The 13,125-nt window shown below is 45.0% G+C and overlaps 1 protein-coding gene across 2 annotated transcripts; it reads left to right on the forward strand.

Moving 5' to 3' along the window:
* Positions 1-1,222: 1,222 nt before the first annotated feature.
* Positions 1,223-11,870, forward strand: LOC125716940 (protein BCAP-like). Of its 2 annotated transcripts, XM_048989804.1 has the most exons (20): positions 1,223-1,361; positions 2,077-2,179; positions 2,282-2,389; positions 2,543-2,680; positions 3,135-3,262; positions 3,347-3,467; positions 5,505-5,636; positions 5,724-5,798; positions 6,111-6,182; positions 6,353-6,469; positions 6,589-6,774; positions 6,945-7,054; positions 7,355-7,490; positions 7,729-7,839; positions 8,038-8,142; positions 9,036-9,194; positions 9,625-9,725; positions 9,802-9,964; positions 10,752-10,877; positions 11,306-11,870. In XM_048989804.1, exons 2-20 carry the CDS (start codon positions 2,078-2,080, stop codon positions 11,474-11,476), a joined length of 2,361 nt encoding a protein of 786 aa, XP_048845761.1. In that variant the 5' UTR covers positions 1,223-1,361; position 2,077; the 3' UTR covers positions 11,477-11,870. The 2 variants fall into 2 exon arrangements, with proteins under 2 accessions (XP_048845761.1, XP_048845762.1); XM_048989805.1 differs by lacking the exon at positions 9,036-9,194.
* The last annotated feature ends 1,255 nt before the right edge of the window (positions 11,871-13,125 follow it).

Below are 13,125 nucleotides of genomic sequence, written 5' to 3' on the forward strand. Positions count from 1 at the left end.
GGTTTAAATACTATTTCACATATAAAACGGCACTTTTAAAGTAATATATAGGCTTAAAACGAAAGCCACGTCAGTATGTTTGATCCAGCTGAATATCTGTTACTCAACATTGGTGAAACTCCATAATTTTTAGTGTTATGTACCCGGCATGTAATATTTAATAAACATATTCCTACACATTATCATACATTATTGTACTGTGTTCTTGCCTTTGCGACCAAGTGGCACCAGTGACACCAAGTGGCAGAACAAAATAAAATCCCCGCTTAACACTTAGAAAGTAAAACATTAATTCATAAAAACGCTACAAGCTGATAGAAACTCTTCAACTTTCAACAGCACAGACCTCAAAGTAATTTAATATTTAACAGGGCATCACAAAACATTGAGGTAGCTGAGTCTATCTCCAATAACAGGGCTTAGATATTACTAGACTAATACATAAATATGAATCGGTGAATTATTGGAATTATTAATATATTTGATAAAAGTATGCCTCTTACCTGTTAACTCCCGTAATTATTTATTGTGAAATCTGGTCTCAGTAAGCACGGGCATAAGGCGCAAAGGGAACTCTGCACTGGGTGCCAGTACATTGTAGGACAAACAGAATAAGGGCAATTTAGTGGCACTAGTTCACAAACCTTAAGTTGGGAACCAAGGAAGTAAAACGGGGTCCCTGCAAACTCCTCAGAAACGGGGCCCAGAAATGGACGCGTAATAAATATTGTGAAGGCCCGGAGGTGTGGTGCTACCCATTATTGCATTGTATTACTCTACACGAACAAAATGTGCTATATAATAAAAACATTAAGTTCACTTTAATCCTAATATTTTTCAGCACGCCTGTCTAAGCATACTACGTATTATGGCGAGGCTGTCCAGTTCAGACTAGCATTACGTACGAATTCATTGAGTAAAAAGTTTCTAATGTTGACACTGTACGTATGTGCTTTAAAATATATTTTTTACTTTTCTCGTGTGCATTTTAATAGGATTGTTAAAGAAAACATGTAGGAAAATTGTCATGAAATTGTACGAAATCTTAATCTTTTTTAAAAAACTATGAGTTATCTTATTCGATTTCTACGGTCGATATTTTTACGTATTATACGCATTTTCTTTAATGTCTATGGTAACGGAGGCTTAGCGACACCTAGCAACCACGCACAAGGCCGTAAGTGTATTTACGTTTCTGCGTCAAGCTCTGCAGTGAATCACAGGCGGAATAGCCCGTTGGAGGCATTTAAAATAAGCCAATCACTGTCTTGCTTTTGCTCTCTCGACGAATCAGAGACCGCCAGCTGGGCAGGCCCTGGTGTTCCAGGTTAAACGCGGTGCAGTAGAACTCTTTAAACCAGGTAAAATGGCCCTATTAACGTTATGCGACACAAACACGAAAGAAATTAGATCGAGGCTATTCAACTGACCTGTAGCTATTCGTGTGGTTTTATTAGGCAGTTTTGTGAGCTGGCTGATTCGCCGTGATCTTTGATGTCCCGTGTTAATGCACAGGCAGAGGATTATTAGCCATCTGCAAGCTGCTTTACACTGAGATCCTTCTGTCTCACCTGTTTTTTCTCTATAAACGTGCACATTCAGCTTCAGGGAACTGTGAAGAAACCCTTTATAGATCGATTTTGCAAAAACAGTGATTGCTGTTGATGACGGGAAATTCGTGACCCAAGTTGCCAGATGAGTTAGCTGGGTCGCTAACTAATCTGACTACCTTTTCCAATGTAGTGAAATTGTTTGATATTTTTTGACAGCAGAAAATACTCGTTGATAGCCAACATTGTTCCCAATTTTATTTAGAAGATATAAAATTGATTTTAGGGTTGCTGCAGCGGTTTATTTATGTGATTTAGTAGATGACAGGTTAGTTGGTATACTGATCACCCATTGGATGTAGCTGTAAATGATGCACATCACTTCGTAATTGTTCAGTCTTCTGGTGAAAAGTAGGAAAATCTTATTAGGCAGTTCATGTGGTGTTGTGTCCCTGATGTATTTATTTTTGCCATTTACCGTGTCCAATACTGGTCAGTTTTGGTTGTCCATTGTATTCGGTTATAGGATGAAGGCTCGGTCATCCTCCCCGGTCCATGTGCACGTCGATGAGACAGCTCCTGTTCGCATTCATGTGCATCGGAGTCAGTCCTTACCTTCCTCCATGGAGGTAAAGTTTAATCTCTGCTTCAGTCATCTTCAGTTCATCTGTGGTGTACAATGAAACCAAGTGTAAAAAACAAAAATCTGAAAATATTGCTGTTGTCCTTAGATGGAACAGCTTGCACTGACTTCAGTGCCTGATTATGGGAGCGCTGGTACGAGGAAAAAAGCAGCCATAACCATCAACAAGGATGAGACATTCCATACGTCCAGAGAGGTAAATAATGCCTGCCAATAGTCATAAAATAATCTTTCAGGTTATAACGATAATAAATACAGAAAATAATAAATTTTTTTAGCATGTGCACAGTTAAAATCACAGAAACTCTTCGATCATTTGAGTTAATTTCCAAATTTCTATTCCCCACAGAAAAGCACGAAGAAATCAAACTTACCGCAGAAGCCAGCATATAAGATCTGGGCGGTTAGCCAGTCGGACGACTTTGACCTTGGAAAGGCCGAAGGAGAGGAGAGTTCATCTCATGATGTTGCCGATTTTGGCTTTAAGGTGACTCCGATATTTAGTGGAGGTGTGGGTTTTGCTCCTGTTGTAATGAGGCACCCTATTGTCGCACTGTGGATAAGTGGCTGGGTCATTCTCGCTGGCCTACGCTCGGTTATGGAGGTATCACCCATATGGTAACAATATCATATAATTATGTCATATAATACATGGTCCATGTAGTAATAAATTAGTGGCTAATATGGTGTGTTTGGTACCTGAATTATGGGTCTTGGGTGTGAAAGACAAGGGCGTTAAGTTCAGCGTGGTGATATTAAGGGGGTGCGTTTCATGAGTATTTTCTGTTTGAGTCTGAAGTCCTGAAGCATCACTGAAGGGACCCGGTCTTGTATCACATTTTTTTCTGCATGAAGACGGTCATGTGAAGAGCACAGTAGTATTACCGCTTGGTGCATCGTGGTGGACAGAAACTCAGCCGGCCGTCCTGTCACCCTCCCAGGGACGTCCTTCACCACATGATTCTGGGACGGTTGGAGGTGACGCCGCTTTGTTGTCTGGTGGTCTGGACGGCCGAGGAGGGAGGCGGTGTGGAAGCAGGTCCTACTTGAGTCGCTCTCACCTTGACAGGTAGTCTAAAAACCCCTTCCACAGTAGTCGTTTCTCTTTACCTTTAATCATTGTACTTCCATTTTGCCACTTCTGCTTCTTAAGGCATGGTTACGATATGAAAGACACACATCTGCTGCGGACCCTAATCGACGCCGAGACCGCTGCCGGTGCAGTGGCTGTGCAGCTCGTGTCGTTTAAAGACGTTTTGCCGGATGGCCTTGATGTAAGTAAGAAGGGACAGTGTGATCTCTATGGATTTGATGAAATGCTCAAGTAAAGCACCCAGCAAGGTCTTCATTCTGTATCAGTTTCTCCTTTGCTTTTATGGAAAACTGAAAAATTTCCAGCCAATCTCTGCCTGCTTTACTACAGTGAGAGCCTCCTGCCCCATTCTGTCCATCCCATGCTTATCCAGTATGTAGGACAGGCGGTCTGGATCCTGTTGAAGGCAGATTTAGGGCACAGGGGTGAGGTACACCGATCCAATATTTTCCCATTGGTATCGGCACGATCCATATCTAGATGGATCGAGTATCGGCCATACCGGAGATACTAAGCTAAGAGACCACTCTGTTTTTAAAGAAATCTGCATTTTTAAATCCTGGTTTAATCCTGGCTCTGACCAGAAACCAGCCAGGTTGAGGGCAGAAGCAACCTTCTAATGCCAGAGATGACCGTCAATTTATCCGGCAGCGCCTCATAAATCGGAGGATGACCTCAAGTGACCTTCAAAAGAAATGGGAAACATTAGGAGGTGTGAAGTGCACTGCTAGGACAATTTGTATCAGGCTCCGAGAAGCAGGACTGCAGTCCCATAAAGCAAGGAAGAAGCCCTTCATTAATGAGAAACAGAGAACAACCAGGCTGTAGTTTGCAATATATATATATATATATATATATATATATATATATATATATATATATATATAGACAAATTGTACTGTGGTTTTAATTTTTTCTGTGGTTGTATGTGACCAATCTACATCTGATGCTTATTTAGTTTTTGTCAGGATGTAAAAAGATAGCTCTTTTGTAGTTAAATCAATTTGTACAATCAGTCCCACAACAGCTCTTACCCATTTTATATGTTTTTATTGTGGCATACAAGCCAAGCTGCCATTCAGTTTTTTTTGCCACTCAGTAGGTGTGAGCGCAGTGACTTCCACCTGCTGTGACATCAGGCACATACCCCTCACAGTAGGGGGTGCGTAAAAACATCAGATAAGAGGGTGATCTAGAAGTATTTTACACTTGAAACAACTAGTCGTACAGAGATTTGCAATCTTTGTAAAAACAGAGTTTTAATTAGAGGATGCAGTTTTTAGTGGAAAACCCATCTAAAAGTGCATGCAATTTTGTGAAACAACGCAATGTATGATTTGAGTCGTTAGCTTGGGCTGTCTTGCACACTCGCTACAGCTTGTGATACATGAGGGGCTGCTGTTGCAACAAAGTATAAGTGATGTTGCTAATGAGCTAAATCGTGGGGCTTTTTAGGCCTTCGCCGATTGCGAATCCTCTCTTGGAAGGTATTCAAACTGAGCCTCGAATACCTCAAAAAGTAGTTCAAATCCCAGGATGGAGATAGTGATGTCACCACCAGGCCCGTAAACGCAGTAGCTCCAGAGCCTGGTCCTGCTTTCTCAGCTGTACGTCGCTTTGGATAAACGCATCCACTGAATAATATCACACAACAATGAAACGTTGCCGCTTCCCTTGGAGAAGTTCTCTTTTCGCCTGCCCATCCTGCTGTCTGTGACACGCAGACGGATATGTAGGTGAGATCAAGCCTGGCAGCCGAAGGCAGCGGCTCCCACGGAGCTGTGGGTCAAAGGCCTTGCTCAAGGGCCCACAAACATGCGACTGTTCTGTCGAAGCCGTGCGTGAACCAACAACCTTCTGATCACAGGCACATAGGCTTAGCCCGCTGAGCCATATGCTGTGAAGGACACGTAAAGGAGAACAGCACCATGGGGAGAGCATGCACACCGCAGTCATGCTGAGTAGGCGTGTGATTCAAAGCTGCTTCCTACTGAGCAGCCGCGCCGCCCGACTCGGGATCTCGGGGGAATTTAATTGTTCCTGACGTAGAATAATTGCATGGCTGATTTACCATTTGATTTTCCCCCGGGGAACTCAACTTCCAGTTAAAAACAAGTTTTATTTCAGTCATATTCACTGATCTGATTGCCACCAAATTGCAAAGTGCACTTGCAATCATTTTGTATTGTTTTGCTGATTTTCAAAATGTATATTTTAGGATTCGCGATTCAAGCACTCAGGTGAGCGGCACCTTTCGCGGGAAAAAAGCCTTTTGCTGGAGAAGCTGGAGATTTTCAAACGCATCAACTGGTTGGTCCGTGAGCAGCTGAGAGAGCTGCAGAACCGCGAGGTGTGTGATTCCGGCACCGAGGCCTACCGGGGTGCGTCTGGCGCCATGCTCTTCCGTGAAGGTGGTTTCACTTTCTTTTATCTGCAGGAAAATCGACTCGAGACCAGCCGGCAAATAGACATTTTACTGGAGAAGCTGACAAAGACGGAATCTGAGAATCGGGTGGGCTTCTACATGAGAATTTTTGTTTTTCATACCCCGGGATACGAGCAATGGGGCTTTGATCGAATGGAGAGACGTGGGAAAATTTAAAGAGGGATACTGATTACAAATTAGGGGTATGGGGGCGGTTCCCAGCTCAGTGGTTGATATTAAATTCACATGTTGACAGATATGAATGAGAGATGTTTGTGCCTAACAGAATTAAGATCTGAATAACTGCTAAAGCGACCTCTACCTCTAGCTTTCACTAGTGAAGTTTAAAAAAAAAATGGGAAACACTTTGATCTGAATGAGTTTTTATGCTTTACCTAGAACTTGAAAAGAAACCTCAGCGAGGTGGAGAGCAAGGTGGAGGAACTGACGGATATGAGGAAAAGAGAAATGGTGTGGCATTTAACGTTTTCCCGATTGGTGAAATGTCTTTCATCTTACCTTGTCACCGCAGTTATATTCGGTGCGGCTGCAGAAGTCCAGACCGCCATTTGAGGTTATTTATAACCCTGACAAAACAAGGCCCAAACATGATCGAATTTGTGTGTCGTGGCGTCCTGCAGGAGAATGTCGGCACCGCACTGCAGCTGTCGAAGTCTGTGGATGCCACCCGAGCTGTTCTGCAGGGGCAGCTCCGGAGCAAGGAGTCAGAGAACAACAGGCTGTGTGTGCAGCTGCGGGTGAGGACCAGCAGGGGGTACTGACACACTGGCAGAGCTCGCAGACTGGCTTATGATAATGTACTTAGTGGTCTGTTCGCTGAACGTGGGGTTGTGAAGTCTGCTACCGCTCCCGGCAGAGTCTGGAGAGAGCAATGGCCGAACGGAAGCTGGAAACGGAGACTATGAGGGCGGAGATGACAGCTCTGTCAGAGAAGGCCGCCAGGGAGAAGGAAGCTCTCAAGAAAGCCGTCAGGGCCCAGAAACGGCGGGCAGAACGCTTCGAGTCCGCCATCGAGAAGTGCTACGGTCAAATGAGAGAGAAGGTACCTGCGACAGTGATGTCATTTCCTCCTACTGTGACATCAGCAGAGAATCATTGAGATGACGACATTATGAATCTGGTATTTCCCCAAATGCTGCCTGCGAGGGTGATCTGTTATGTAAGTAATTGTGTGTGGATGTGTCAGTATTTCCTTGTGCCTCATGTACACAGGACCTGCAGCTGGCGGAGGCCAATTTGGAGGCGAGAGCCCAGAAGGGACGTTTTGAGCAGGTGTCGGAGGAGAAGACTCAGCTGGAGGCCCAGATAGCCGTCGTCATGGCGTAAGACGGCCGTCGCTGATTGGAGGCAGGCAGGCTCAGACCCCAGAAAAAATTTCATGGGTTCGCCGAGGAGTTGGGGGGGGTGGGGACATCTCGGTAGAATTTTCCGACTCATCTGGTGAGATTCAAACAAATTTTGGGGGCAGTTTAAACCTGGCTATGTGGCTGGAAGCTGGGCCAAGGAAACCGGTTTCCGTGCTTTTGCTGGGAAGAATCAGATCTCTGTCACCTTTGCTTTGTTCTGTCAGGATCAGCGTGTGAGTGTTAGGGCTGGGGGTGATCGGTCTCTTTCTGTCTCAGCCAAGTCTCGGACCTGACCGCCGAGCTGCACAGGGAGAGAGATGTGGCCAGGGTGTCCAGCCGAGACCTTCCAGAGAGGATGGAGAAGATCAGGGTTGAGAACGAAGAGCTGGGTCTGGAGAACGCGGAGCTGAAGGTAAAGGAACGCTAAACAGAGACACGGATGCAAACAGCTATACCCCCTCCTTTCTGGAGTTGTGGGATAGCTAAGTGTGCAGTGTGAAAGAAGAAAGGAAAATCGCTTTAAAATGGTGTATTTCCTGCAAACCTTTTTAAACTATAATTCCGTCAGGAGATGCTGTTTCTTTATTTTGTTCGTTCATAGTGCTGTGCGACTGGGAGCCTATTGAAGACTCATTTTGTGGTATCCGCAGGTGTGCATCACTGGCCTGGAGGAGGCGCTAGCACGCTCGGCCTCGGAGCTCGATGGTCGGAACGCCGACTGCCAGGGGCAGAAAGAGCTTGCTGAGAGGTGCCGTGTGCAGGTAGCTTGCAGGGGAGTGGGCGCCTTCAGCCAGCGGTCACGAGGGAGCAACTGACGTGGGCTTCTGCCTGCCGATGTGGCCGCTGGCGCCGCCTATTCTTCAGAAAAGCGGGCGGAGCTTTCTGGTGAAACACCTCTTATTAAAATGATACAGTGATTAGCAGGAATATAACATTGCACTTTGCTTGTATTCCCAAAGGTAGACGACCTTCAGAGGGAGCTCGAGACCATGAAGGCGAAGTTGGAGCAGGTCCACAGAGAAAACGAGGTTGCCAGGGAAGGAAAAGAAGCTGAACATGAAAAGGTGCATCTTTCGTTTTGTTTTTAAATGGCCTTTACATGGACACGTATAAAGAAAGCCAGGCACACTCAGCATACTACAAATCATGCGTGTTTTGTATCGTGCAATGTAAAGATGAATGAATCCAGTATTTTTCTGTATGTGATCTAACATATTCTGGATCTCCCTTTCTGTGTTGTTAGCGAGATTTGTTCTATCAGTGGAGGAGGATAGAGGCACCTCCTGTTTTAAGACGTCGTTAATCCTATTGTGCTGGTATTGTGGCCCTCTCTGTTTTTCGAGGACAGGCAGACATAAACTATACGTGATGAGGTTGACCTCCAGCCCCCTCTGCTCTCTGTGCAATGTAGTGTGCATAGACTCCAGGGTGCCAGGTGTGAATTTTGAGTAGACAACTAAATGTGAGTGAACAATGGCAGGTGTTCTTCCAGGGAATCGGGTGTCGGCTGACAGGTGTTTTTCCCTGGAAATCAGGTGTTTGCTGACTGGGGTTTAATGAGGGATTCAGGTGGTTGCTGGCAGGTATTTTTAATGAGGGATTCAGGTGGTTGCTGGCAGGTGTTTGTTTAGTGTTTCAGGTGGTTGCTGGCAGGTATTTTTAATGAGGGATTAAGGTGGTCGCTGGCAGGTGTTTAGGGATTTGGGTGGTCACTGATGGGTGTTTTCAGTGAGGGATTCAGGTGGTCGCTGGCAGGTGTTTAGGGATTCAGGTGGTCGCTGGCAGGTGTTTAGGGATTCGGGTGGTCGCTGATGGGTGTTTTCAGTGAGGGATTCAGGTGGTCGCTGGCAGGTGTTTAGGGATTTAGGTGGTTGCTGGCAGGTGTTTAGGGCTTCAGGTGGGTATTGGCTGGTGTTTCTCAAATGGGGCCTTCAAACAGGTGTTTGCCCATCCTCAGGTAAAAATACAGCTGGAGTCACGGGTGAGGGAACTTGCAGCCTACCCCGATTTGCTGAAAGCAGCCCAACAGTCGCTGCAGGGCTGTGAGGACAAGCTCCAGAGCTCTCAGAGGAAGCATTCTGACCAGTCAGAAATCCATAGGCAGCTGCAGGCTGAGGTGCACATCGATAAGTAAAATGTATTATTTAATGTTGGTATAAATTGTGCAGTTATAGCTTCCCACCACCAGGTGGAGCCAAAAACATGGCTGTCTGTGATTGGTGACATGATGAGCATGTGCCGTGTACCTGCTTCTGCAAGTGAAGGTTGTGTTCATGCTATGAGCTTCTGAGCACACGTGTCCCCCTCCCCCATCTTCACATTCAGCATGTGCTGTTATTGTGCCAATGGTTTCCAAGCTGATTCATGCCCCCTGCTTCCATATTTCTTTATTGAACCCCCCTCCCCACCAGATTCCCTCTTGCAAATCCAGTTTGGTGCTCAGGCAGCATTAGCCACTTGTGTATGTGTATTAGATTATTTAGATTAGGGATTCTCTTTGCCCGAGTCTTCCTTGCTGCCAAGAACAGACCCATGCGTGTCCGCAGGTCGCCAGGCAGTCTGAGCAGCTCGCGAGCTCCCTGGCGGCGAGGACCACCATGAGCGAGGCCTCCACGCAGCTGCAGCTTAAAGCGGACCTCCTCCAGAGGTGAGCTCGCTCTCTCAAAGGGGCCCCAGGTGACCTGATTTGACACTGACGGGCGGTCCGCTCCGTGCCCCTTCAGGCGGGTGGAGGAACTGCAGCAAGAGAACACGGAGCTGGTCTGCCGGCTGGCGAACCAAGAGGAGGCCCTTCGGTACGGCGAGACGGAGCAGGAGCGACGCTCCGCCGAATGCGCCTCCCTCAGCCGGCAGCTGGAGGCTGCGCTGGCCGACGTCAGGCAGCAGGTGGGCTGGGAATCGCCCATGAACCCCAAACATGCTTCATACTTCAAAATAAGTCATTTGAGCTGTCTTGTTGAGCTGTTTACTACAGCAGAGTAGCCTTGGAGTAATCTTTACTACTAGCCTATATAAACACCTCACCATTTTTATTTATTACTGGGGGGTGAGGTCACAGATTGGTTCTGGAGTGTCTCTTTTCCTGTCACTCACCGATTCAAAGCATATCATTGGCTAATGATAAGGTTGGCCCATCTATGAATTATAACCCTTGTGCCCGCAACTTAAACTCCTAGAATCGCCCCTGCAGGATCCAAGTTCCATCACACAAAATCGCCTGATAGTTAAAGTTTACTTTGGCTGTTAAAAAGCAGCCCTCAGCCACATGCCCTGTTTGAGCCTTTGCCCCTTAGTGACTCTGCACATCAGTGCCGCTAGCCTGAACCTAGGGGGGCACTTTGAGCTCGCACATGATTTGTAAACCATTTCAATTGAAAGGACCTGGGTTTCACTTCTTGCTGTTTGCTGATTGGTCAGTCTCCTATGATCATGCATGTGCTGCTGATTGTAATGTGAAACAACTGGATGAGTCTTTCAATCAAGTAAACAAACCAGTCAAAGCATAAGAACTGGACTATTTAGCCGAGCACAGAAGCCTTTCGATTTTAAAGTAGTTTATAAAACTGTCAGAAAGGACACTTAATCATCTTCACCCTACTGAACCCCATTACCACACTGGGTCACCGTGCCCCATCTCTCTGGTTACGGCTCTCCACCTGTCCCCATCTGAAAGGTTTCTAATGTCAAAGAGACAGCGACCGTCAAGGAGAGATCCCTGCAGGGAAGGATCCTGGAGCTGGAGGTGGAGAGGACCAGGCGAGACGGCGAGCTCCAGCAGCTGAAGAGGAGCAAGCAGGCCGTGGGTGTCCAAGCTCCCCCCCCCCCCCCCCCTCCCCCCCCCCAGATCCAAGAAGTCAGATCCAACCCCTTAGCTGTGAACAATGTATAAACCTCTCTCATTAGAGACATGCAAGGTTGTTGACTGACTAGTTTCTTTTAATAATAATGCAATTAATCAGCTTTTATGCGGTATGATGCTCAGCGGTACTTAACGGGGCAAGTTCATCACAAAGTGATTTTCTGTGATTGGTAAATTAAGCATAACCCTTAAATGCCAGTAGTAGTAGAACTGGAAATGATCTCTTGACCTTACTGAAGCAGATGTCGTACCTTAAGTGTCTGTGAGTATTACTCGGATGCTTTTGCATTGCTGTTTGTAATCAGCCCGTTCAGTCTATGACGATGCCTGTCCCTTTCAGTTAATTCAACCTCTTTGTCGTTTTTCAGGCAGAAACTCAGCATGAGGTGCGGCTGAGAGACCTGCAGCTGAGTCTGGAGCGCTCAGACAGCCACGCACAGCGGCTGCAGGATTACGTGGACTTCCTGAAGGCGAGCTACGCTGCCATGTTCGAGGACAGCCTTGCGGCTAATGTGGGAGGGGCTTATCTTTTTAAATAGCCCGCCCACCGGCACCTGAGGAAGATCAATGGAATTTAACACTATGATGAATTTCCCCATAAGGTTCATTAATTTTAGTAATAGTAAAAGCAGATCTATTTCGCATATATTTCGCTAAACCTACACCAATAAGATACTGAAGTCAGGTTACGACCTGTGCTTAGTGCCGTTTTTGTAATATATGTGTCCAAAAGAACTTGGGGCTGGACTCAAGCCCTCAGCCCTGGAGTTTATGAAATATGTGGTTATTTCTCTCTAAATGAATGATGATGCAGAAGCCACTCTAACACATGGCGTCAGAAAGTCTGAGTCAGGTTCTGTTAATATCATGACGCTGAAGGTACATGTGAAGAGTGGAGGGTAATAAAACTTCTCGCAGGAGATCTGTACCTTTTTTCCACTGTCTTCACTCTCAAGGTACCTAAAGTAAAATGTCTGCTTTTTCTAATGTTGATATGAGACATACTCTACTGATATCTTGCCAGCAGATTTTTTGTGATGTTTAAAGCGACCACCTCTAGCTGCCTGACCCTTAAAACACACACCAAAGTATAACTAAACAGAATTTACTGATTTCTTTATAATATTCAGTATACACATGTAGACAAGAGCCCCACATGTTTACCGTTTAAATGGTACCAAATCACTGTGTTCAGCAAACGGTGAACTATTCTAAAATATTGGCATTAATAATGAGATTATAGTAATTTACTATAATTAATCTAAATGCTACATTAAATTTATCCTAACTGTAAATTACCTGCCCAGACCTAAAAATGTGACATGATTTATTTGAAATGTATCTTCCTTGGTAATTCAATAATTGAATTATTTCATGGTTTATTATATTAAATAAAAACTTTTTTTTTTTAATAAACTAAGACATACGCTTATTGCTTCTTATTAAGACGTACGCTTCTCGGATATGATACTTATCACACAATATATGATTTAATAAAACCAGGTGGCCCTGTTCTATCTTCCATTCTTCTAGTGCTGAGTTGGTCTTTGCCATCTTTCCATGGCTAATGGATCCAGGGTTGTTTTCGGGTGTAATCCGGACGCTCGCTGCCCCCATTTGGCAGGAGCCAGACGATCTTTCTGAGGGATACGTTCATTTCGAAGCGAAACAGAATTGATTTTCTGAAAATGATTCGCTAACAAATGATTGATTTTTGACTTTGAAAATATATTGTGAGCGACAATGAGTTTGCAATAAAGAACACTGACAAGAAGACATGTATATATCAACTGTAATTCAAGTAAATCTGATCATTATAATTTATTACATCGTACATCCTTTTCTTGTATGTAAATTAAATGAGAGTCACGCAGATGTGATGCAATTGATCTGTATCTGCTGCAAAGAGGCATTATTGGATACAGAGAAACAAGGTAGCAGTACTTTATATATACTTGTGGTGAAACTTTTGTTTTCATACAGCTTCTAGGGCGAGACACGGACTCACGGGTTTCCAGTGAGTTAATATAAAATTTTATATTTATTTATTTTTAAAAAACGTTATTTGTGTTTCTTTCTGTGGTATAAGGCTGCAAACTGGGTCAGGAACTGAGCAAGCGATGATCTCAGAATTGCTGCACTGATCTGAAGGAAATTGATCTGCTATTTAATCAAAGGTCGTTTGAAC

This window comes from Brienomyrus brachyistius, chromosome 21 (genome assembly GCF_023856365.1).
Source record: "Brienomyrus brachyistius isolate T26 chromosome 21, BBRACH_0.4, whole genome shotgun sequence".
In the NCBI taxonomy this organism is placed as follows: Eukaryota; Metazoa; Chordata; class Actinopteri; order Osteoglossiformes; family Mormyridae; genus Brienomyrus; species Brienomyrus brachyistius.

Bases quoted from the DNA above. Each gene is read 5' to 3' on its own strand.
- LOC125716940 (XM_048989804.1), top strand. From the start codon at position 2,078: ATGAAGGCTCGGTCATCCTCCCCGGTCCATGTGCACGTCGATGAGACA. The intron at 6,183-6,352 runs GTGTGGCATTTA...GGCGTCCTGCAG, and splicing joins ATATGAGGAAAAGAGAAATG to GAGAATGTCGGCACCGCACT. The intron at 7,055-7,354 runs GTAAGACGGCCG...TTTCTGTCTCAG, and splicing joins CAGATAGCCGTCGTCATGGC to CCAAGTCTCGGACCTGACCG.